The 26507-nt window shown below is 36.7% G+C and overlaps 1 protein-coding gene and 1 pseudogene across 3 annotated transcripts in view; one reads left to right on the top strand and one right to left on the bottom strand.

Moving 5' to 3' along the window:
- The window catches only part of COMMD1 (copper metabolism domain containing 1), a 206755-nt gene extending 182674 nt beyond the window's left edge, over positions 1 to 24081 (top strand). The window contains exons 3-4 of one of the 2 annotated variants that reach the window (XM_081265546.1): positions 2054 to 2167; positions 17184 to 24081. In XM_081265546.1, the coding sequence (XP_081121672.1) occupies positions 2054 to 2167; positions 17184 to 17291 (222 nt within the window). In that variant the 3' untranslated portion in view covers positions 17292 to 24081. The remainder of the gene's footprint in view (positions 1 to 2053; positions 2168 to 17183) is intronic. The other variant, XM_081265548.1, reaches the window with a different exon arrangement.
- LOC308632414 (small nuclear ribonucleoprotein G-like) lies at positions 14633 to 15506 on the bottom strand (annotated as a pseudogene). Its single transcript has 2 exons — positions 15425 to 15506; positions 14633 to 14834 (listed from the first exon to the last, which is right to left on the bottom strand). The product of its transcript is annotated as a small nuclear ribonucleoprotein G-like (transcript).
- Positions 24082 to 26507: the final 2426 nt, after the last annotated feature.

Below are 26507 nucleotides of genomic sequence, written 5' to 3'. Positions count from 1 at the left end.
GCATTCTCCTTATATTTTAGTGGTTGTCAGTCAAGCCTTGATCATGTTATATATGAGTGTATCAGGGCTCTCTTTCCCTTTATTCCACCCACCTAGTTCACTTGAAATTTTTTTTAAGCTGTAGTTGGACACAATACCTTTATTTTATTTATTTATTTTTATGTGGTGCTGAAGATTGAACCCAGTGCCTCACACATGCTAGGTGAGCGCTCTACTGGTGAGCCACAACCTCAGCCTCACCTAATCCTACTTATGAAGCCAGAATTAAAGATAGACAGATAGGCCAGTTTGGGTCTGGGAAGTTGGAAACCACCAGTAAGGGATTGAAATGTTAATTCCTTTAGACCTCTTCTTCCACCCTTGTAGTTATAAAAGTTGTTAATTAATATGTCGAGGGCTGTTTCCTGCTTGGATCACTCCATCCTCCTGTCCATCTGCTTCTCGCCTTTTGGCCATCTCACATGGCCATTTCCTGGGCCTAGATAAGGGGAAGAGAGCAGGAGAACAAAGGAAGCCAAGGACATATTAAAAAAAGGCAGAACACACTTACTTCTTGGGATACCAGGATACCAGCTTCTCCCTCCCAGGAGAAGCCTATGTTACCCATTTTAAAATAAACCCTGTTTTATATGCTTGCTTCTTCGTGCTTTTCTAATGTTAAACTTCAACATGTGAGGAAGCAAAACTCATCACCAGTAACCAGCAGTATCACTTACTCTTCAATTAAGGAATAGATGTGGGCCAATATGAAGGATATTAAAGGTTTAAATCCACAATTTAATATATTCATCTTGCATTCCAAAAGTGCCTGTAAATTCTGATGTGATTTTTAAAAGATGAGTAATTTGATATTCTTGGATCAGACAAGAAGGCAGAATTAGGAATTCCTCCTGATTACAGATAGGAGAACCCTGAGTGTAAGCAGATAATTTGGTTCTATTAATTTAAGAAATCTCATTCTCAAAACTTCATCACACTTTGGCCCATTGAATAACAAAGGTAAACCTTGCTTCAGCTCTCCTGCTGATTGTAATAAGAAGCTAGCTATCTTGTGAATCTTCCCTGCCTCTCAACCTCCATACCAACAGAAAGAGAAAAGATAGGAGATCATTGTAAAAACTTAATCTCTTTAAAATGTGTTTCTCTGGGGGCTGGGGTTGTGGCTCAGTGGTGGCACGCTCACCCAGCACTGGATTCGATCCTCAGCGCCACATAAATGTAAAAAATAAAGATATTGTGTCCACCTAAAACTAAAAGATGGATATTTGAAAAAAAATAAAATATGTTTCTCACCTGGGTACATGTGCATATTAATAAGCTGTATTGCTGCCCCATCACACTATTGTTTTCCAAATGGAGCCAGGATGTGCTTATCTATAAATGGGTTTTATTGGTCACTATAGATTGACTTTGAGTATCTGTTTCGCAACACTCAGCTGTCCTTTGAGTCTTTCTTAAAAGTTAATTGAATCAAGGTTTGGTTGGGGTTGTGGCTCAGTGGAACAGCGCTTGCTTAGCACATGTGAGGCTCTGGGTTTGATCCTTACCACATAAAATAAATAAATACAAATACAGGTATTGTGTTCATCTACAACTACAAAAATATATTTTTTAAAAAGGTTAATTGAATCATAGAATAGCGTTCATGTGTAGGCACTTAGTAACTATTAGTGATGGGGTTTAAGTTGTATATAAATGTGAGTCAGTCTTGTCAAATAGTTAAGTGCTCAGGTTCTAAAGCCAGACAGTCTTGGATTTAAAACTGACTCTGCCACTTACTACTTGTGTGGCTTTGAACAAGTTATATATTATCTTTCCTACCCTGCAAAATGTGATAAAATTATCCTTACATGAAATAATGTGTGTACAAAGTTTGATATTTAGTATGTATTCAATACATTAGCCCTTGTTAATTATCATTACTTATTAATGTTATTATATTTTATTATTTTAACTATAATTTTCTTTCCTTGAATTTGCTGATGTCTTCAGATTTGTCAGCCTTTTCCTACAATCTCAATTCCTATCTTTCATGCTTATTTTTCTTTAATAGTGGCATTTCATTTCTCCCAATGGCCCAGAGATGATCCTTGTATCCCATCTACCTCCAAACTTCTCTGTTCCCTTCACTACTTCCAAAGTCTACTGCATGAATGGTGATGACCAAGTAAGAATCATACTTCTTCCCTAGTTAGGACCTGCTTGCTTGTTGTGTCTTTTGCAAAGAAATAAACTTTTAAATTGTAGTTTATAGACTTTGGGCAGTTTTAAATAAATGATGCTTATTTTTTCCCATAAATAGGGTCACAGTGTATCAAAGCCTGCAAATTCTCTTACATTTTCTGACAGTCTTTCTGCCAGATATGACTTGAAGATATGCTTTGAGTCAGATGAGCAAATTTTGTCACTTTTATAATTGATCAGAGAAGCTTACCTTCTGGCTTTGTCTTTTCCTAGTTAACAAAACTGTTATAAGGATCAAATGAGATTATGCATGTGAAAGGGCTTTCTAAACTAAAGCACTGTGTTAATGTGAGGGCTGATTATTGCATTTGAACAAAGTCCCCCGCAAGTTATGTCAGAATTCAACTCTAGACTATAAAGATGCAACCTCCTCTCTTCTTTTCCCCCTGCATACCACCTCCAGAAGTTTGCAGTAAGCTACTTCTTACTAGAGGGGCAGGTAACTGACTAACTTCATGTGTGACTACAAGTCCTTTCTCCTTCCCTCAGGCCTACATTATTCTGTCACAGAATGTGTGCCAAATCCCAAGTCTAGACTTTAGGACACAACATGGCAGGCAAGGCACTTAATAGGATGTAAGAAGGAGCTGTAATTAGGATGTAATTAGGAGAGATTTCTTTGTGCCATTATCTAATCCCTGTCCTGGCAGCACTATAGATTAAATGATATTTCAAAATAAAGTTCGGTGAAGGTGAAGCCAGATATGGCTTCTGTCAAACTGGGATGGCAGACCTGGCCAATGAGCAAATAGATTTTCTGTATTTGTATTCTTTTTTTCTTATTTCTGAACTAACTACTAGAGATTCATTTTTGTACAACATGAGCAGCAAACTAAAAGTGAAGTGTAAGGTTGGTGTCCTCGTCATATCAACCACAAATACCAGATTCTTGATAAGTGCAGGACCCCCTAAGCACTGGGGGTTGTTATTGACTAAATCGTGTTCCCCCCATTCATATGTTGAAATTCCATTCCATACTACAGAATATAATTATTCTTGGAGATAAATTCTTTAAAGAGACTATTGAGTTAAAAGGACATTGTGCTGAGTTCTAAATGAGTTGTGTCCTTATGAGAAGAGAAAGTCACCAAAGGTGCTTGTGCACAGAGAAAAGACCACATGACAAGATGACCATCTACAAGTCAAAAAGAAAAGGCTCAGAAGAAACCAAATCTATTGGCCAATTGATCTTGGACATCTAAGCTACAGAAAGGTGACAAATTTCTGTTGTGTAAGCCATCCAATCTGTGGTATTTTATTATGACAGCCCTAGAAAACTAATACAGGGGTACAAATTGGAAGACATTTTGCAGTTGGGAACCCCCAAAGTCAATCTCCAACAACCCCAGTTCCCCACCAAAAACAAAATATAAAACTTTTCTCCCTGAATTAACATATTCTGAATTTGAAAATCTTTCTGTTCTTGATCATTTCAAACTTTGTCTTTCTTACATAGCTTTATTTATTTCTTCTAGAGAAGGGATAGAGATATGTTGCTTTCTTATTTTCAAACTATGCCTGTTTCTGCTTAATGATACTGTCATTAATAACCTAAACCACATTGAGAATGCTGGAAATAAATAGATGGCGCTGTTGGTAGAGCATGTTGGTTCTTCCTTTAGTTGAAGAAAACCCACAATCCCAGAAATGGTTTGATTGGTACCACTTCTGCCTTCCTTCCTGCCAAGAAGTTTGTCATTCATCATTGCTCTCCTGTTTTTATATTAGATGTATTACACCATGTTTCTGATCTTAATCTGTAGGTTATTAAAAACCCCTTAGAAAGCAAGTGCTGTTGCGTAGTTTGTGCAGCTTCACTAATGATGTTCAAGTATGGTAACTCTAGATGACTTTAATTTGTGGGGGAGGGGTAATCTCAATTCCTTTCATGTAAATATACTGTGGACTGTTTGCAAATGAATTTGCTCTAGTATTTACCTCAATAGGAATGATGATGAGTTCCAGTTTGAATTTCAATCTAAAATCAGCAACATTCTTTTTTATTTCTTTTATTTTTTTAGTTGTTGATGGTCCTTTATTTTATTTTGCTTATTTATATGTGGTGCTGGGAATCAAATGCAGTGCCTCACATGTACAAGGCAAGCGCTCTACTGCTCAGCTACAACTCCAGGCCCAACATTCTTTCTTTAATGTTCTAGGAGTTTTGTCATTTGGTTTCTGAAAGATTTAAGTGCAATTTCTCCTTCCTTCAATGTGGTTTGCCTTGCAGCTATTTAATAGTTGTTCCTTAGGTACTCTGTCCATTGTCAAAAATTAGTGTGGCTTCCTGCAGATCAAACCAGAGAACCTAAAAATAGTTTTATACCAAAATATTTTTCAGCCAAAGGTTTTCAAAATACAGAAAATCTTAACAGCTAAACATTAATTCCCGCCCCCCCAAAAAAAATGAGAAGTTGTAAAATGAACTGGGGTATGACTTTGAAAAAAATATAGAAATTATCCAGTGATTCATTGGTATTCAGCTTTTAGTATTTATATAACTTGGCTACGTTTTGTTTTGTTTTGTTGAATATTTCTAAAATTTCCTGTAAAGGTTTACTTAGATCCTCATGCTAATGTACCCAACATAAAATTTAGTATTCCTAATGAATTTTTATTTTACTAAATGTACCCTAATCAAATTCAAAAGTGACCAGACTCAAGAGTCAGACGGGTTGCATCAAACTGGAAATTTTGGCCTTTCCATAATTGGGGCATCTATGGGTGGGTTGGTTGGTTGGTTGGTTTCTTATAGTAAAATGATGATCAATGGTATGTCTATCTTTCATTATTCCCTGACTTATCATGGGGAGTAGAATGCATGTCAGGCTGTTTTGAACACTCTGGGGGAAAATAATAGTGTTAATCTTTTTTTTTTTTTTTTTTTGGTACATTGAACCCAGAGGTGCTTAACCACCAAGCCACATCCCCATCCTTTTTAAAAAATATTTTATTTTCAGACAGTTGCTGAGGCTGGCTTTGAACTTGGGATCCTACCATCTCAGCCTCCCAAACTGCTGGGATTACAGGCATGCACCACCGCACCCTGCTAATCTTTAACTGTATGTAATTTATCCAATGATAGGTCCACTCCACCCATTCTTGTAAGAACAAAACTATTTTTCTCTCTTTTAGAAATAAGTCAGCATTGCCTGAGCCAAAATACATGTTTCTTTTGTCCACACATCAACAGGAAAAGCTTGTCTAGTTTTCTTCTAAATTATGTCTCTAGCTTGTTTCCAGCTAAGAAATCTTAAACCTAGAGAAGAATCTTGACATATTCCATTTTTTTCTTTTTTAAAAAATTTTTTTTTAGTTGTAGATGGACACAATTCCTCTGTTTTTTATTTATTTTTATGTGGTGCTGAGGATGAACCCAGTGCCTCACATATGCTAGGCAAATGTTCTACTGCTGAGCCACAACCCTAGTCCCCCATTTTTTTTTCTTTTTTAGAAATTGAAACAACTTAGAGTTGACAGTGTTCTTGCAGTTTCATTGCCTTGTTAGCTCACAGCCCCAAGCCTATAGATAAAAGTGAAAACACAGGAGCAAAAGGATGTGTATTTTGCGGGTAAGTTGTAGGTGGTTATGGGTGTGTATGTATAAATTCAGCCTTGTTTTTCTATAGTTTGGATCTGATTTGTCCCCCATAGGCCCTTCTGTTTAAAAGACTAGTCCCCATCTTGGCACTGTTGAGAGATGATGGAAAGTTTAAAAGTGAAGACTAGTGGGATGTCCTCTGATCATTGCAGGTATGCCCTTGAGTAAGATAGTGGGACCATCTACCTGCTTCTGTCTCACTTCCCTGTGTGAAGTGAATAGGCCCCCACTACCTCCAAGCACTCCTATCCTAAGATACTATGCCATCCTGGGCCCAAAGCAGAAGCACCAATCTGTCATGGCCTGAAACCTCCAAACTGTGAACCGAAACAAATTTTTTTTTAAAAAAATAAGTTGATTATTAGACATTTTTTTGAGTTTATCTTGCTAACTTCCCTTTTGTAAGGTCCCTAGATTTTCCTATTGCCTAGCAGCCTTAGTGAATGGGTAATTAGAAGGACAGGGAGGGTATGAATCAAGGGATCTGAGTAACTGAAGATATTTCACTATGGATGTGTGTGTGCATCTGATAGGGGCTACTGGGTAAGGAAAGGGATTTGCGTTTGGTACTTTCCTCCTTTTATGTTTTGTTCCCACCTGTACAGCCTCTAACCCCAACCCCCTCTTAATGTGTAAACCATGAGCTTTAAGGCAGGCTACTTGAGTGCATTCTTTCTGGGAGAAAAAAAAAATCTGATATCATCATTGTCATCATTGTTGTTGTTGTTGTTCTTATTAGTGTTGAGGATTAAACCAAGGCCCTCTACCACTGAGCAATGCACTTGGCCAAATCTCCTGATATTTACTTAATTTAAAAGTGTTATGGAGGGCTGGGGATGTGGCTCAAGCGGTAGCGCGCTCGCCTGGCATGCATGCGGCCGGGTTCGATCCTCAGCACCACATACCAACAAAGATGTTGTGTCCGCCGAGAACTAAAAAAAATAAATAAATATTAAAAATTCTCTCTCTCCCTCTCTCTCTCCCCCTCTCTCACTCTCTCTTTATAAAAAAAAAAAAGTGTTATGGATATTGTGAATGGAGTGTTTTTCCTCATTTCCGTTTCAGAAGTTTTGTCGCTGATATACAGAAATGCCTTTGATTTATGCGTGTTGATTTTATATCCTGCCACTTTGCTGAATTCATTTATTAGTTCTAGTAGTTTCTTTGTAGACCCTTTTGGGTCTTCTAGGTATAGAATCATGTCATCCTCAAATAGTGATAATTTAAGTTCTTCTTTTTCCAATTTTTATGCCTTTAATTTCTTTCGTCTGGCTAATTGCTCTGGCCAGTGTTTCAAGAACTATATTGAATAGAAGTGGTGATAGAGGGCATCCCTGTCTTGTTCCGGATTTTAGAGGGAATGCCTTCAACTTTTGTCCATTCAGAATGATGCTAGCCTGAGGCTTAGCATAGATAGCTTTTACAATGTCAAGGTAAGTTCCTGTTATCCCTAGTTTTTCTAATGTTTTGAACATAAAGGGATACTGTACTTTGTCGAATGCTTTCTCTGCATCTATCGAGATGATCATATGGTTGTTTTTTCTCAGCAAGAGAAACAATAAGAGAGGTAAATAGGGAGCCTACATCCTGGGAACAAATTTTTACTCCTCACACTTCAGATGGAGCCCTAATATCCAGAGTATACAAAGAACTCAAAAAATTAGACAATAAGATAACAAATAACCCAATCAACAAATGGGCCAAGGACCTGAACAGACACTTCTCAGAGGAGGACATACAATCAATCAACAAGTACATGAAAAAATGCTCACCATCTCTAGCAGTCAGAGAAATGCAAATCAAAACCACCCTAAGATACCATCTCACTCCAGTAAGATTGGCAGCCACTATGAAGTCAAACAACAACAAGTGCTGGCGAGGATGTGGGGAAAAGGGTAGACTTGTACATTGCTGGTGGGACTGCAAATTGGTGCGGCCAATTTGGAAAGCAGTTTGGAGATTCCTGGGAAAGCTGGGAATGGAACCACCATTTGACCCTGCTATTGCCCTTCTCGGACTATTCCCTGAAGACCTTAAAAGAGCATGCTACAGGGATACTGCCACATCGATGTTCATAGCAGCACAATTCACAATAGCTAGACTGTGGAACCAACCCAGATGCCCTTCAATAGATGAATGGATTAAAAAAATGTGGCATCTATGCACAATGGAGTACTATGCAGCAATAAAAAATGACAAAATCATAGAATTTGCAGGGAAATGGATGGCACTAGAGCAGATTATGCTTAGTGAAGCTAGCCAATCCCTAAAAAACAAATACCAAATGTCTTCTTTGATATAATGAGAGCAACTATGAACAGAGCAGGGAGGAAGAGCAGGAAGAAAAGATTAACATTAAACAGAGACATGAGATGGGAGGGAAAGGGAGAGAAAAGGGAAATTGCATGGAAATGAAGGGAGCCCCTCATTGCTATACAAAATTACATATAAGAGGTTGTGAGGGGAATGGGAAAATAAACAAGGAGAGAAATGAATTACAGTAGATGGGGTAGAGAGAGAAGATGGGAGGGGAGGGGAGGGGGGATAGTAGGGGATAGGAAAGGTAGCAGAATACAACAATTACTAATAGGGCATTATGTAAAATTGTGGATGTGTAACCGACGTGATTCTGCAATCTGCATTTGGGGTAAAATTGGGGGTTCATAACCCACTTCAATCTAATGTATGAAATATGATATGTCAAGAGCTTTGTAATGTTGTGAACAACCAATAAAAAAAAAAGTGTTATGGACTGCATTACTGCTAGTCAAAAGTGTTTATGTTTCAAAGACATAATGTAGTCCTTTTCATTGAAGGGAGGAAAATATTTCAAATAAAAGGTCTTTCTGGCTTAATTTTCAAAAATAGTTGTGTGAAGTAACAGTTCAAGTTTCTCCCAATAATTCTAATCTCTTTCTATAAAACCTTTTGCAGGATTGCTGTGATATAGTCAGATCCAGTGACCTACCTCCCCCAGGCACACCTTACCTGTTTATAGTTACCACCCAGTTAATCCTTTCAAGTAGATTAGGGTATTGATAGGTTAAGGCTTTCATAGACCCAGTCATTTCACCTATAAATTTTCTTGCATTGTCTCACTCATGAGCTTTGGGGGAATACCTTATATGCAAACCATAATAGCCACCAAATTTGATAACCTAGAGGAAATGGACAAATTCCTGGACACATAAACCTCACCAAGATTGAATCATGAAGAAATAGAAAACCAGACAATAACACCTAATGTGATTGAATCAGTAATAAAAAGTTGCCCATAAAAGAAAAGCCCAGGATCAGATGACTTTGCTGCTGAGTTTTACCAGATTTGAAGACCTAATACCAGTTCCTCTTAGATTATTCTAAAAATTGAAGAAGGAATTCTTCCAGACTTATTGTGTAAGGTTAGCATTACCCTGATACCAAAACTAGACAAGGACACAACAAAAAAGAAAGCTTGTTAAGCCAATATCCTTGATAAACATGAAGGGAAAAACCCTCCACAAAATAATAACAAACTAAATCTAGGACACATTAAACAGAGATTATTCACCTTTGGGCTAGGGGTATAGCTCACTGGTAGAGGTTGTGCTTAGCATGTTCCAGACAATCCCCAGCACACTCTCCTGCCATCCCCCCACCCCCGCCTCAAAAAAAAAAAAAAAAAAAAAGTTGTTCAGGTAGAATGCATCCCAGGGATATAAGAATGTTTCAACATACAGAAATCAGTAAGCATAATTCAATACACCAACAGAATGAAGGACAAAAAGCATATGATGATTTCAGTAGCTGCAGAATCTAAGGCATTTGATAAAATTCAATAATGCCTTATGACAACAACTGAATAAATTAAGTAGAGTGAACATGTCTTCAAATAATAGAGGCCATATATAATAAGCTAGTTGATATCATACTGAATGGAAAAAAAGCTTAATCTCTAAGCTCTGAGACAGAGATGCCCACTTTACCACGTTTATTCAGCATTGTACTAGAAGTCCTAACCAGAGCCACCAATCAAGAGAAAGAAAAGGGATCCAAACTGGAAAAGAGGAAGTCAAATTATAACTGTTGATGACATGGTCTTATATTTAGAAAACCCCATAGACTTTACCAAAAACTATTAGAACTAATAGACAAATTGAGCAAAGTTGCAGGATACAAAATCAACATACAAAAATCAGTGGCCTTTTTATACACCAATATCAAATTAACTATAAATCAAGAAAACAGTCTCCATTTATAGTAGCCTCAAATACACACTCATATGGAAAAACATACTGTGTTCATGGATTGGAAGAAACAGTATTGTTAAAATGTTCCAATTACCCAAAGCAATTGATAGATTCAGTTCAATCCCTATAAAAATACCAATGACATTTTTTTCATAGAACTAGAAAAAAACAATTCTAAAAATTGTGTGTAACCACAAAACTCCAATGCTACTTTGACTAAAAAGAATAAAGCAAGAGACACCAGACAGAGGCACATGGCTGTACTCCCAGCTACTTAGGAGGTGGAGACAGAAGGATTGCCAAGTTTGAGGTCAGTCTAAGCAACTTACCAAGACCTGTTGTCTATAAATAAATAAATACATACATACATACTAAAAATAAAAATCTGGGACGTAGCTCAGTGGTGAATATGCCTAATATGCATAAGCCCCTAGGTTCAGTCCCAGTGCCTGCTACACACACAAACACACACACACACAGCAAGAGGGATTATACTACTTGACCTCAAAATATACTACAAGACTGTAGTAATCAAAACAGCATTATATTGCCTTTACAAAAAGGATATATAGACCTGTGGATCTGAGGAGAGAGCCTAGAAGTAACTCATGCATCTACAACCAATTGATTTTTTTTTTTTTATACTGAGGATTGAACCTAGGATTGTTTAACCACTGGGCTACATCCCCAGTCCTTTTTTATGTTTTATTTAGAGACAGGGTCTTGCTAAGAGCCTTGCTAAATTGCTGAAGCTGGCTTTGAACTCACAATCCTCCTGCCTCAGCCTCCCAAGCCATTGAGATTACAGGTATACACCACCGCAGCCAATTGATGTTTGACAAAAGTGCTAAGAACATGCCTTGCAGAAAGGACAGTCTTCCAATAAATAGTGCTGAGAAAATTGAATATTCACGTGTAGAAGAATGAGCTGGACCTGTCTTTCATCAGATGCCAAAAAATCAACTCGAAATGGATTAAAAACTTAAATGTGAGACCGGAAAATACTTAAAATACTTCTAGAAGAACCAGGCATGGTGGCACACCTGTAATTCCAGCAACCTGGAAACTGAGGCAGGAGGATGGCAAGTTTGAGCCTAGCCTGGGCAACTTAGCAAGACCTTGTCTCAAAGCAAAAAGATTTAAAAGGTGGGGAGAGTCTGGGGATGCAGCTCAGTAGCAAAGCACCTTTGCATTAATTCCCAGTATCAAAAATAAATAAATGTGGGACTGGGGGTGGTGCTGAGGCAGGAAGGATTGCAAGTTCAAAGCCAGCCTCAGTAACTTAGCAAGGTCCTAAGCAACTTTGTGAGACCATGTCTCAAAATTTAAAAATAAAAATGGGCTAGAGATGTGGCTCAGTGATTCAGTCCTGGTACCAATCCCTGTGTTCAATCCCTGGTGCCAAAAATAAATAAATTAAATAAATATACTAGAAGCAGCCAGGGATACAGCTCAGTGGTAGAATGTTTGCTTAGCATGTATGAGACCCTGAATTCAATCCCCAGTACCATTAAAAACAAAACAAAGAAAACATAGGGGAAACATTTCAGAACATTGGAATGTTTGAGAATTTTTTGAACAAGATCTCAAGACTACAGGAAACAAAAGTAAAAATAAACAAATGTATCAAACTAAAAAGTTTCTTCTCTGCAAAGGAAAAAAAATCAACATACTGAAGAGAGAACAGTACTGGAGAAAAATATTTGTCAGCTATACTTCTGATAAGAGGTTATATCTAGAATATATAGGGAACTCAAACCACTGAATAGTAAAAATAAATAGCCTGATTAACAAATGGGCAATAGACGTTTTCTCAAAAGTAGACATGGAAATGGCCAACAGATATTTGAAAAAAAAAATGTTTAACATTACTAATCATCAGAAAAATGCAAACCAAAACCACAATGAGTTATTACCTCATATCAATCAGAATGACTATGATAAAAAAAAGACAAATGATAACTAGTGCTGGTAAGAGTGTGGAGAAAAGGGAACACTTTCACACTATGGAGGAATTATAAATTAGTGCAGTTGTTATGGAAAACTCTGTGGGGGTTCCTCAAAAAATTAATACTAGATCTACCATATAATCCAGAAATCCCACTATTAGGTATATACCAAAGGAAAATGAAATCAGTATGTCAAAAGAGACATCTTTATTTCCATGTTTATTTTGTACTATTTCAATAACCAGAAATGAAGACAAGTGTTCATTGATAGATGAATGGATTTTTTAAAAGTGGTATGTATGTATGTATATGTGTGTGTGTGTGTGTGTATACATGTGTGTATAAATACACACACACACACACACACACACATGCCATGGAATACTATGCAGCGATAGCAAAGAATGAAATCCTGTCATATGCAACAACATGTATGGAACAGGAGGACATTATGTTAAATGAAATAAGTCAGGCACAAACAGGTGCTATATGATCTCACTCATATTGAATATTAAAATATTTATCTCAGGGCTGGTGTTGTGGCTCAGTGGCAGAGCATTTGCGTAGCACATGTAAAAAAATAAATAAATAAACAAATATTATAAAGGTGTGTTGTCCATCTACAACTACAAAAATATTTTAAGAATGTTTATTTCAGGCTGGGGATGTGGTTCAAGTGGTAGCGTACTTGCCTAGCATGTGTGAGGCACTGGGTTCGATTCTCGGCGCCACATAAAAATAAAATGGAGATATTGTGTTCACCTTAAACTAAAAAATAAAAATAAAATGTTTATTATACTTCAGTGATAATGTGTGCTTAATATGTGTAAGGTTCTGGGTTCAATTATCAGCACCAAAAAAAAAAAAGTCGATCTCACAGAAGTTGAGAATAGAATGGTAGTTACCAGAGACTGCAGAGAATATTGGAGAAGGAAGGATAGAGAGTTTGATCAATAGGTACTAAATTATACTTAGATAGGCATAAGACATTCTGGTATATTATTGCACAGTTGAATGACTAGAGATGATATTTTTTATATTTCAGAAGGCCAGAAGAAAGGATTTTCAATGTTTTTACCATAAAGAAATTATAAATGTTTGAGGAAATAGATATGTATAATCCAATTTAAACACCACACAATATATACATGTAACAAAATATCACGTTACCCCGTAAATATATATAATTTGTTTATGTGTCAGTTAAAAATAATAATAAAATAACAAATGAGAAGTTATCAATAAAAGAAATTATATGCTGAGGTTATGGAAGTCCACAGTGAGAATAAAATTTTCTATCCATGAAATAATAAAGAAAGAAAAAGAAATTCATGCTAGTTTTATTGTCACACCTCATACTGGAAAAATTACAGCCATAGTGTAACATAAGTGCTTCATTAAGATGTAAAAGGCAGTAAGTTAGCTTGCATATGTAAAGGAAAAAAGCATAGTGTATTTAGGTTTTACTACCATCTGTGATTTTATGCATCCACTGGGGGATCTTGTACATATTCCCCATGAAAGGGGAATCACTTGAAAAGGCTTATCTATTTAGGCATGTTAAAAATCCTCGTTCTCCTCCTCTTTGGGTTTTGTATTCCATTATTCCGTACTTGAAGAGACTCCGCTCTATGTGAATCAGATGGAGTAATTGAGGTCAGTAAGTAAAGTAGGAAAAGAAGAAATAATATCCCTACATAGACAATGTTGAAAATGGTAGAGGAAGAGGCGTTGGGGGTTAGGGAATAAAAGTTTATGACCTCTCTCTCTTCTTGCCTAAACCCAGCTGTCGGCTAGAGACCAAAAGAGTGACAGTGCCTTCGGAAAACAGCTTCACAGGACATGAAACAAGGCACAGAATGGTAGAGAATGGATATGATAGGACAAATGGAGAATAATCAGCACAGTTTTCAGGGAACTATAAAATTTTAATTTTCAATAAATGGTTACTTAGGAACTTGGATATCTTTGCTGCAGAGGAGCTATTTTTGGGATTCAAGGTATCATGAAGGAGTTAAGGAGCAGTATCAATGATAATTCTGAGAAAACCCCAGTAACTGTGAAATGAGTGGAGAATACAAGTTTACTTATCAAGATGTTCTGAATTTCTCTGATGGGCAATTTCAGAACTATTGGAAATCTTATTTATTATAAAATTGTATCTCAAGAAGCCAGTGCCAATTTTAACCTCTACCTCCATGTTCTTTGTCTCTTAGTTGTTAAACACAGAATATACAGATTGCATACCTGTAAGTCAGAGAGTTATTTAAATTTATGAAAAGACAGGCCAGACAACAGGCTTTATGGCCAGAGTTTATGTTCAGTAAGTAGTCTCTATAACAACCGATGAAACCAAAAGAAAAATTTTGCAAATGAGTCTTATAAAACCTAGCCAGCTTTTTTACATGAATCTCTTTAATTAGTACTGGTTTTCTAAGGTACTGTTTCCTACTGACACCTTCTTTCCCCCAACTTTATCTCTTTTTTTCTATTAAAAGTTTATTTAATAAAAAGTTTAATATGAAAATGTATATGACCTGATTTTTATGTCTTAGTTAAATAGGCTCTTTGGAGAGAGGACATGTATTTCTCTGCTGAACAGCCATTATTTATACCCATTCCAAGGATTCTAACATGATACTATTTCCTCATATTACCATCATTCCAATATTGTTCAGTTGCCCACTAGTCCATCTCCACATTTATCTATCACAAGATTCATAATGGGGTCAAATCCCTGCAATATTCCCTGGACATGTCTGCCACCATTTAATTTCCATAACCTCTCTCTCTCTCTCTCTCTCTCTCTCTCTATCTAATATATATATATTTAGTTTGGGAGGGTTAACTTTGTTCATTTTGTCTACTTGGCAAGCACAGAGATGCTTTGAAATGGAATTGGTAGCCTACTTCACCAATTTTATCATTTTTAAAAGAAAACACAATACATTAGAACTTGCCAAGTTTGTATTATATTGATAAATGAGATCAATAAATTGATAACAGCTTTGTGATATTTTAAGTGAGAAATAGTAATAGCATAGAAAATTATAGAATTTTTGTTCAGTTGAATTTGTTCTAAATGGTTCCACTTAAGTATTTAATGGCATGTCTTTTTATTTTCTAATTTTATTATTTTATCTTTTTATTTTATAATTATATTGTTTTGCAGAAGACTCACTCAGGTATAGCTTATAGGGCCTAGATAAGATCATTTAAATGGAAGTTATACACAAAGAAGTTATTTAGCATATAGATGGAAACCAAACATTTGCTTAATAGCCACCTTCAGTTATTCTATAGACTAATAATAATTATACTTTCAGATCCTGGTAGGAAATGAGTTTGATCTAAAACATTAAGGATTTAGGCCGTGAAGAGATTTGTTGGTTATCTTTTACCTGCCTCTTTGGGGATAGGAGTGGGAAGTGCTGTGGTATTGTAGGACGGGAGCTTTTCCTCCACCTTCCTGGTTTTTTGCATGAAACCTATAAATTAAACTGAGAAAATATCAACAGGAGAAAATGTTACAATTTTTACTGATGTTGATATATTCAATATTCACAAGGGCTATACAGGAAAAATATATATATTTAAAAATCCAAAGAGGCAGTTAGACTTGAAATCTTATATACCATCTTAATAAAAGGGTGATAAATTATGAAGTGACTAGGAGTAGTAAATTATGGGAAGATAACTATATGGGGGAACTAATGGTAGATTAGGGTTTTTAGTAAAGCTTGTCTGTTGTTGTTTGCAGTAGAAATTGAACCCAGGGCCTTGCACACACTATCAAGTTCTCTACCACTGAGCTATACTCCCAGTCCTTTTCCTCTCTTCTTTTATTAGTCAGAGTCTCTGATGGTTACCCAGGCTGGCCTTGAACTTTATTTCTTATGCCATGGCCTCCTCAGTAGCTGGGATTACCCTCAGGTCCAGCTAGTGAGCCTGTTTTATGCAGACTCATCTTGGTGCCAACTTTCCATCTTCTTTATTTCCATAAAACTCCACCAAAGGAGGGATTTATATAAGGCAGTCTTCATTTCTCAGAAGTTTCTGCTTTTTTATTCAGATAAAGGAAACTTTAAGAAGACTTTCTCCACTTGTTGATTCTTAGTTGACAAAATAATCCATATTCCAAAGTGACATATTTTGGGATGACATATTCTGATCTCCTTTAATATATAAAGAAGAAAATGTAGAGAAGAGAGCATTAACTGGTGACTCTGCAATAACAAACAGAGTGATTCGGCATGTTATTTAATTTGCTCAGAATGTTAATTTCATTATCTAGAAAACAAAGCAATTGGGTTATATGATCTTGTTGGATTCTTACTACTGTAAAATTAGTGGATTATTTTTCTTAAGGATCTTGAATATTGTCATTCTTGGATACATGTAATTTTCCCCTTTCTCTCAAAACATTGCAGACCTAGGATTTGTCCAATATACATGAAAATTCTGCCATGTATATCGGACAAATATATGATTTATTTAGTAATCCTAACATTGATTGAAGGGAATTTATTTGGGGAACCTTAGGAGAGAAATCTTGTAGTAAGTAGAAAGACCCCAGAAATATTTGTTGCTGTTTCAATATCTGGGTATTTTAATTGTCTGACTAATGTTTCCCAAGGAATTTGTAACAATTTCTGGCTTAACCACTAAATCTGAGTTAACCCAGACTAACTTGCAAATCAAAATCCTCCTTTCATTGTTAGTCTACAGGGTGCTGTGGAGATAGCATGGATTTTGGAGTCACCCAACACTGGGAGTTCATAATCCCAATCTGCCATTTTCTAATTTGTTTGGATATAGGTTAACTTTTCTGTACCCTAGAGTTCTCATCTATAAAATAGCAATATTTGAGTAATTACTTAAAATTATTATAGGATGACATTAGATGACAAATGGGAAGAAATTTTTATAGTCCTCATAATGAGAGTACCTGAGATCTGTATATCTCTTTACATTTTATGAAACACCATCATACAAGCAATTTCATTTAGAGTATAATATGGATTTGCTTTATGGGGTAATATATCACTTAGGTATGAAGACCTGAGCTGGACTTGCTGCATTGGGACTCTGGAGCTTGCCAGATGAAAAACTTTAGCTATCTTAGGGATCTCTTCTAAAACATCCTTTTATGTTTTACAGGAATCTGAATTTCTGTGTTTGGAGTTTGATGAGATCAAAGTCAACCAAATCTTGAAGAAGCTCTCAGAGGTAGAAGAAACTATCAGCACACTGATGCAACCAGCCTAACTGAAGTTGATGTAGGAAAGACTTGGAGTTATTGAAACAATATTCACGATCCTTCCCTACTGACCTTTTTAAAATCTTGTTCCCCTATTGATATTAAATCCTTAAAAGACAAATCTTGCCTGCTTTTGCTTGCCAGGATTTCTTTCACTCCCTTTCATTCACTCTTATAGTTGTTCTGGTGTAAAGGTTCTCATACTTCAGCATGCAGAAGAACTACAAGGTGTATTTTTTGAAAGCATAGATTAAACTATTTTAAAGATGGGGGTAATGGGGATGTAGCTCAGTGGTAGAACACTTGTTTATCTTGTAAAGCCTTGGGTTCTATCCTCAGTACCACCACCATACAAAAACAAATAAAAACAAAAAGAAAAAACAGGCTTTTAGGGCCTTACCCTCAGAGACTTGGAATCAGGATTGGGCTATGTAGAGTCATCTTTGGTAATCCTTCCTTTGGTTATTCCTGAGAAAAATTTTAGGAGTTTATATATGATAAATCATGCAAGAATTAGTAAAGGGGGAAGAAAACATTTTAGTCATGCAAATATAGTGTTCATCAAAGTGTCATGTTGGGGCTGGAGCTGGGGCTCAGTGGTAGAGTGTTCACCTGGCATTCATGAGGCACTGGGTTCGATCCTCAGTACCACATAAAAATAAAATAAAGATACTGTTTCCACCTAAAACAAAAAATAAATAAATATTTTTTTAAAAAGTGTCATGTGTCCTAAGCCAAGGCTTAGAGGAAGCTACCTGAACCAGAAGAGATTTACCTGACCTTAATGAGATTCTCCTCAAACTGATGCAGATAATTGAATTAGTTCCGCCTAAGTTTGGGGGGATTTTGTTTGATCTCAGCTACTGAGAATTGGACCTTTCTGGAGCATAAAACTAAATTGGCCTCCAAACAAAGGGACTCCCTTCCTTCTCTTGACTCAAGTTGGGATTGTGAGGAGGGGAAAATGTCTACTTAGAAGTCTTTTACCTCAGAAAAATTTACCTGACTTATCAAACAAAGCCTCCTCCAGAACATGTCTTCAAGAAAAACTAGTATAATAAAAAGTAGGTCCTAGTAGAAAAGGGGGTTAGTCAACTTTCCATCACTGAGACAGAAATACCTGAGATAGTCAAAAGGAGGAAAGAAGGGGCTGGGGGTATAGCTCAGTTGGTAGAGTGCTTGCCTCACATGCACAAGGCCAGCACAAGTTTAATCCCCAGCACCACCAAAAAAAAAAAAAAAAGAAAGACTTATTTTGGCTCATGATTTCAAAGGTCCATGGTTGCTTGGCACCATTATTTTTGGCCCTGTGGTGAGGCAGAATATTCAAGACGAGAAGCATATGTTGGAGCAAAGCTGCTCATCTCATTATGGCCAGGAAGCAAAGAGAAAAGCCGGATAGAACAGGGGTGCGTACTCCATAATTTAACTTCCTTTCACTAGGTCCACCTCCTAAAGGTTCCACTGCCTCCCTATAGCACCAAGGGCTGGCGATCAAGCCTTCAACACATGAATTTAGGGGACATTTAATATCTAAACCATAATACATTATCAAACATAAAGAATATTCCAGGTGAAGGAGGATGTCAACCAGCATATTGAGGCTGTAGCCCTTTTTGAACAGCTTTGTCATTTAATACTGATGATATTTGGAAATCTCATTTGATTTTGGGATATAATGTGTTCAAAAAATGTGGTTCTCTTGGTCTGTGGTTGCAGCATATGTCAGTTCTAATGAGTTTATTCTAGGACAAGCATAAGTCCTTTTCTGTTAAGGAGCTTCTCTTAAATCGTTTAGAGACATTTTAAGAGCTTTTCCAGCACTCAAACTGAAAATATTGGCTTCTTCCTGATTGAAACCATCCCAGCAGTTAGCAAACAATGACCAGAGGTTTTAAAAGTAGCCCCTATGGGCCCCTCAGAAAACATCTTGAAACAGTACTTTAAGTAGATTCAGAAAAGACATGTGGTTTGGCAAAATAAAAAATAAAAATAAAACAACACTATTAAAACCTGTTTTCTGATCCCCAGGCTACCACCATGTGATCAAGGACACATTAGATAATTTCTCCTGCTGTAAAATGGAGGAGAGTATCTCATCAGATAATAGAATTCCAGATGGTCTTAGAAGGAAGAACTATAGCTACCATATTAATACTGACTTAGAGAGCCCATGAAAGTCTGGAAGCATGAAGGAACGGTCCATGGGCCACTTAGTGTGGCTTGAATCTGTTTAAGTTATCCTATGAAAGTAATAGTCACAAAAGTGGGCATGAGTTTTTTTGTTTATTAAATCCCAGTCCCTAGGTTGTTAAAAACTTACCATTAATGTTTTTCAAAACAACTAAAAAAAAAAAATGCCAAAGACGGTCTCCACACTTAATACTAACCACTTTTGAATAAAAGTTGTTTTGAATAGGATGTGTTTTATATTTATTGATTTTTTTATTGTAAAAGGAGTATATTTTATTATAGTCTACTGTAAAAATTTAGAAACAAACAAGAACTATGAAATGACCCATCAACCTTATGTACAGAGATAATGAAGAGAACTATGAAAAGAGTTTACTTTCCATGAATAAATTCCTGGAAGTGGAATATATGGTTTTTAAGATTTTGATAAACATTGCCCAATTGCTCTTCAGAAAGGTTATATAAATTTGTATTCCCTCTCAGAAAGTATGAGAATAAATCACTCTATTTCTTACCTGATTGTATATTATTTTTTATATTTTGTGAAACTAAGATTTTTTTTGTAAATTTTTGCAAGAGACATTTACAATGCAAGCATGAAGAAAGGACCTAGGAAGAGAACTAAAGATCCCAGAGACTCCATTACTCCACTACAAGGTTTTCTACTTTGGTGATTCTAGATTTAAACTATTTCAAGTTCAGGAAATGAAAGACCAAAATAATTCTCAGCCTGAATCAGGTTTTGTCAAAATTACTTCAGCAATAAGCATTGTAGCTTCAGTCTGTAGAAAGAATCCAGCCAAGTAAAAATCTAGTCAGAAGGTAACTCCAGCCTTTGGTAGTTTCATGTTGATAATGAGCAGGTTTTGGCCTTGTTCTCAGGGCTGGCTTTCTTGGAAGCGCTGCTTCCGATTTATCAGCTTTATCAGTGGAGACCTGAATTCCACCAGTGTGGCCTCCTCTTTCCTTTATATAATCTCTCTTTTCCCAGTCTTATTTTAATGATGATTCAAAAAGAACTACAGCATTTTAAAAAACCTTATCCTAACTATTCTCCTATGAATGCAAGAAGGCGGTGAAAAACAAAGGATGACACTGAGTATCTGAAGTCTTAAATAGCTGGCATCATGCGGAGCTATTAATTGTTGAAGCTCTTTTTTTAGACCTGGGTGAAAATTTGGAAAACAGAATATAAATATCAAAGGAAAATAAATGTTAAACAGATGTTAGAAAATAATTGTTTTCTGAAGTGAACAGTAAATATCTAGACCAGTGAAAAGGACCAGGATACAGAAAGAATCCTAGGATCAGCTGAGAAATGATTGGATATTTTCCTAAGAGAACAGGATGCTGTACCCCTTTTTGGGACATCTGCTTTCTTACAATTCTTAGCTTTCCACTTTTACAGCTAAGGTGTTGGCATATTTTAGAAGGGAAAACCTAAATAGAATATAATTAGCTTGTGCTTAACTCTAATTATAGGGTGTATAGTTTTAAACTTCAAAATTTGAGAAATAACAATTTTATCTAAGTATGGTCAATTTGCCCTTACATGGGGATGACCCTAATTGTCTCACATAACATCAAGCTGTATGTCACATTGAGCTAGCCTTTATTGCAAAGAAATCTGCTTAGGCCTGCTGCCTGTCAGATAAGGGTGCCAGCTAACAGAACTTAAAAGTTCAGTACATAAATTATCAGAATAAATTACTAAAGCTGCACATGAGTAGATAGTAAAATATGCATATTTGCATCATTTATTCACTAAGACCTGTAATTAGGGCTTTTGTTTTTCTTTCACCTACTCTTGACTGGTTTTGGTTTTCTGGTGGTGTGAGGGATTTAAGTTCTGTTGATTCACAGGATACAAGTGGGAGAGAGACAAAAGGGAGAAATATGAATTTGATTGTTCAAGTGAAAGAAGATAAAACTGTTAGTTTAAAAGAATTTTAGGATGAAATATTTTTTAAAATCTCATTCCTTTAATGTTATCACACAGTTTCTATATTAAAGAAGTAGAAATTTGGGAATCATGTGATTTTTATTCTATTTTTAGAAACATGGCTAAGAATTGGCATAGATCTTAGAATGGCTGGTTTGTAAGTTCTGGTGGAAGCTATTTTAGAATTTTGTCAATAATGAGGAAACATCTGGGTAGAAAGGGCAGAGGACTTGCACAAGTGCATGGTCAGGAAGAAAGTTCAGGGCTACTTTCATTTATTTTTATTTTCTACCTGCTAGATCCTTCAAAAGAATGTGCTTATAAAAATACCTATGTTCTGGCTCATTGTATTTAGATTTACATTTCCTATAGTGAAGATTTTTGTTTGTATAACAAATTGTAAATTCTGAGTCCACTTCTCTATGTGTCAATCCCAGACACCTCTAAGCACTTAAACTTAGTGCTTGCTGAACTTCCTTAACTGCCATCTCAGTAGCTATATTTAGTAGACCTCCTTGTCTTCACATCTGTCTTTACAGGGCTATGAACTCCTTAAGGGCAGGTACCATATATTATACATTTTTCTGTCCCCTTTTACCTTGTGCTATGCTCCAACTGACTCTACAAATGTGCATGTAATGAATGAGCATTAAGAGATGTGATGAGGGTTGGGAATGTAGTTCAGTAGTAGAGCACTTGCCTAGCACGGGCAAGGCTCTGGGTTCTAATTCCCAATATCATGGGAAAAAAAAGAGAGGTCGGAACTGTTGCTTAGTGGTGGAGTGCTTGCCTAGCATGCGCGTGGCACTGGGTTCGATCCTCAGCACCACAGAAAAATAAACAAATAAAGGCATTCTGTCCATCTACAACTACAAAAAAAAATTTTTTTTAAAGAGAGAGAGAGAGAGAGAGAGAGAGAGAGATGTGATGATGGAGCTGAGTATTACATTTGGTGAGGAAAGGATAGCATTAGAGTCAAACCTAGATCTGAATCTCAGTTCTACACCAGGTTCTTGACCTCAGAAAATTTAGTTTTTTCATCTGGAAATAGGGATGTTAAATCTAATTCATAGGATTAGGATTAAATGGGATTTAGGATATAGTCTAAAAAACATCTTTTGGAGCCTTATGGGCAAAATATCCAGATAAAATCCTGACTCTTTTACTTACTAATTATGTAACCTTGGGCAGCTTAACAGTTATATGCCTTTTCTTTGTAAAAAATGAGGTGATGATACAATAATACCTACCTTAGTAGCATATTCTGGAATAAAATAAGTTAATATTTCCACTTTTAGAGCACTACCTGGCATAGAGTCAACACATGTTTGCTGCTGCTGATATTATTATCATTACTCTTAGGAACTATCTCCTTAAGAAACTGAAACCGGTAACAATTTACAAGTAAAACACAAGTCAGGAGCCAATTAAATCTCATTTGCTCAATTGAGTGGTGCAAACTACAATTGCTATGAGTTTCAGCAAAGAGAAGGGGCAGTGGGACCTGGAGACGTTAGGAAAGATGGTAAGCCAAAATTTTAAAAATCAGGCAAATTTGAAAAGGATTGAGGAGTATTCTAAGCTGGGTAGAGAAGCCAAATAAATGAAGGTAAAAACAATTTGGTGAGATGGGAACATGATCAAGAATGAATGGGGTCACACCTCTTCATGGGCCTTTTTTTTTCCCCTTGATATTTACAAACCTGAATCATACCCAGGAGGTCATTATCCAGGACTCAGGTTTTTGGTGACAAGTTCTTATAAGTTGAGAACTGAGAAAAGGAAGGCAAGGCAGTTGTGTTCCCATGGAAGGCAAACAAAGCCAAACATAGCTGGATAAGAGAACCTATGGCTGCTTACAGAAGTAAACTGCGCAATTGAACAAACCCCAAGGCTCGCTCCCTCCCTGGGGAATTGAGACATGAAGCAATTTCTGTAGCATCCCTGGGAGCCCTGTGGGGCCTTTCTGTCTTGACTCAGAAGGAAAGTGATGTCTGTGGTTCTTTCAGGAGTCTCTTACTTGCCTCCTGAAAGAGAATCACTAGAGCCTAGGTCCTGGACAGGGAAGGGAAAGTGAGTGGAATACAAAAAAGAAACCACTGTCTTTATTAACCCAGGAGGTTCGTTCATATCCCCCAAGCAGATTGCCAGAGGAAATGAGGGTTTAAAAAAAAAACAAAATGAAACAAAAAATTTCTTCCTGACCTTTCCTTCAAAGCAGAATTCAGTTGTGGAAGACTTAAAAGGAGTGAAGATTGCTATTCTGGGGAGGAAGAGCAGGAAGAAAAGATTAACATTAAACAGAGACACGAGGTGGGAGGGAAAGGGAGAGAAAAGGGAAATTGCATGGAAATGGAGGGAGACCCTCATTGTTATACAAAATTACATATAAGAGGTTGTGAGGGGAATGGGATAATAAACAAGGAGGGAAATGAATTACAGTAGATGGGGTAGAGAGAGAAGATGGGAGGGGAGGGAAGGGGGGATAGTAGAGGATAGGAAAGGTAGCAGAATACAACAGTTACTAATATGGCATTATGTAAAAATGTGGATGTGTAACCGAAGTGATTCTGCAATCTGTATTTGGGGTAAAAATGGGAGTTCATAACCCACTTGAATTAAATGTATGAAATATGATATGTCAAGAGCTTTGTAATGTTTTGAACAACCAATAAAAAAAAAAGAAGGTTGCTATTCTGTGCAAAACTGAATTTTGTCTTGGGATTTATATTTACCCATCAACCTAGTCAGTCAGTTTTTGTTTTTGTTTTTGTTTGATCATCGTGTCAATAGACCTGACAAGAACAAATTAGAAGTGGAAAAGTTTATTTAGGGGCTCATGGTTTCAGAGGTCTTGCTCCATAAATATCCAGCTCCATTCCTTGAAGTTCGGTGTGAGGTAGAACATCACGATGGAAAGCAGCTGGGAATACGGACGTACAAAGCAGAGAGACAACCTGGCTCAACAAGGAGAAAATATATAATCCAAAGGCACTCCCCCAGGGACCCAACTCCTCCAGCCATACCATACCTGCCTATAGTTACCACCCAGTTAATTCCTATCAGAGGATTAATGCACTGATTAAGTTAAGACTCTGTAGCCCAATCATTTCACCTCTAAACCCTCTTGCATTATCTCATCCATGAGCTTTTCAGGGATATCTCACATCTGAACCATAACATAACACATATTAGCTTAATAATGATACAAGAAAGGGCTGGGGATGTGGCTCAAGCGGTAGCGCGCTTGCCTGGCATGCGTGCGGCCCGGGTTCGATCCTCAGCACCACATACAAACAACGATGTGTCCATCAAAAACTGAAAAATAAATATTAAAATTCTCTCTCTCTCTTTCTCTCTCTCTCTCTTTAAAAATGACACAAGAAGGCAGGCTGTCCACAGACCCTCAGACTGATCTAAATTGGCTGGCCAGGTAGTGCTAGAGATGAGGCTCCAAATCCTCTGGGTGCAGATGGTATACATAGATCAAGAAGGTACCTTTCCAGGGCTGGGATTGTAGCTCAGAGGGAGAGCTTTTACCTCACTATTCCTGAGGTACTGGGTTCAATCCTCAGTACCACATAAAAATAAAATAAAGATATTGTGTCCACCTATAACTAAAAAAATAAATATTTAATGTTTTTTTTAAAAAGGTGCCTTTCCTGAGATTCTCTTTGAGTTGGAAGTAAGTCATTTCATAAATTAATGTATGATCCACTTAAATCATATATATGTATATATATATATATATATATATATATATATATATATATATATATATAACCATTTGCTGGGTAGTGTACCACAACTTTAAGTAAAGTCTAGGGGGAATTCAGGGAAGAATATTTCCCCCCAGCATCAGGAAGTTTAAAAACTGGCCAGAATAATGTGGGACCAGGAATACCTAGTAAGTTATGAAGACCACCCAGTTCCCTTAATGAGGTTGGAAAAACTGACTTTTCATCATTATGAAAGTAATTTTAATAAATGGGAAACATCAATGCAAAATTGTAACAAACAGTACGCTTCCCTTTCCCTACACACATGGGGAATAGCTGAGCAAAAAGCTAAGGGAATTTGGTTCTGAAGGTCTCTGAAGAGCTAGAGAAATCTCCTCACTGGAGACCCAATCCTGAGAGAATCAACTTGAAGTACCCTTGGGCAACCAGCCCAGGAACCACTGCTGCAGGGGCAAGACCCAGCAAGTCCTTGTTGCTTTGAGTGAGCCTTTGGAGAGAAGTGGTTGCTACCATAACCACAGCCTGTACCATTCTTTGTAGCTCAAATGCCACACCTAGTTTTGCACCTGGCAGTTTAGCAAATTAATTGTGTGCAAGGTTGTTAAAGTTCTGGTTTGAGGAGTCTCATAATGATTAAACTATTATCTTTTCCTTCCATTCTTTTATCCTTCTCTTTGGGAAATGACCCAAAGTTGATGATGTCATTTCTTTCATTGTATTGCCAAGTGCTGAATTACCCAGTAAATCAATTCCCTGGTTAGCCCCAGCTAAGCCACACTTTTTTGAGACATTAAAAATTTTTTCAAATATCAAAAGCATCACTGTAGTCATACAGGAAAAATCAAAACTCTGTATAAGTGCTTTTTTCTTTTGAATCCCAAATGTAGAGGAGGGAGGAGAACCATAATCTTTTTAGTGTTTTTCAGGGGCTTTTAAGAGTCTTAATCTGGCCATATATCCTACAGAGTATTCTGTAGGGAGAAGTATAGGGCCACTCAAGAAACCCGGGTCACTAGAGAAGGAGGGACTATATCACAGGAATAAAGTGCCTCTCTTTCCAGGAGCACAGAACCCTGTTTTCTTGACCTTTTGGGTAGAAGCTTATGGACATTTTGTCTTAAGGAGTTTTATTTTGATTTCAACTACACAAATAATGCATGTGTACCTTGTACTTGAGAAACATTTAAACCTTATAATTAAAACAAAGGTCCCCATGGCCAATACCATTGATCCTGGTTTATTTTTCTACTCCTCTCAGCAATAACCCCTACAGTCATTTTGATTGTGTTGCTTTTAAGGTTCTTTCCATGATTCTTTTTAACCTACTTATAAGTATGTCCACATTTACA

Source organism: Spermophilus citellus (assembly GCF_964194105.1).
Source record: "Spermophilus citellus genome assembly, chromosome: 13".
NCBI lineage: Eukaryota > Metazoa > Chordata > Mammalia > Rodentia > Sciuridae > Spermophilus > Spermophilus citellus.
The sequence above is the reverse complement of the archived record's forward strand: the minus strand, read 5'-3'. Positions and strand labels throughout refer to the sequence as shown.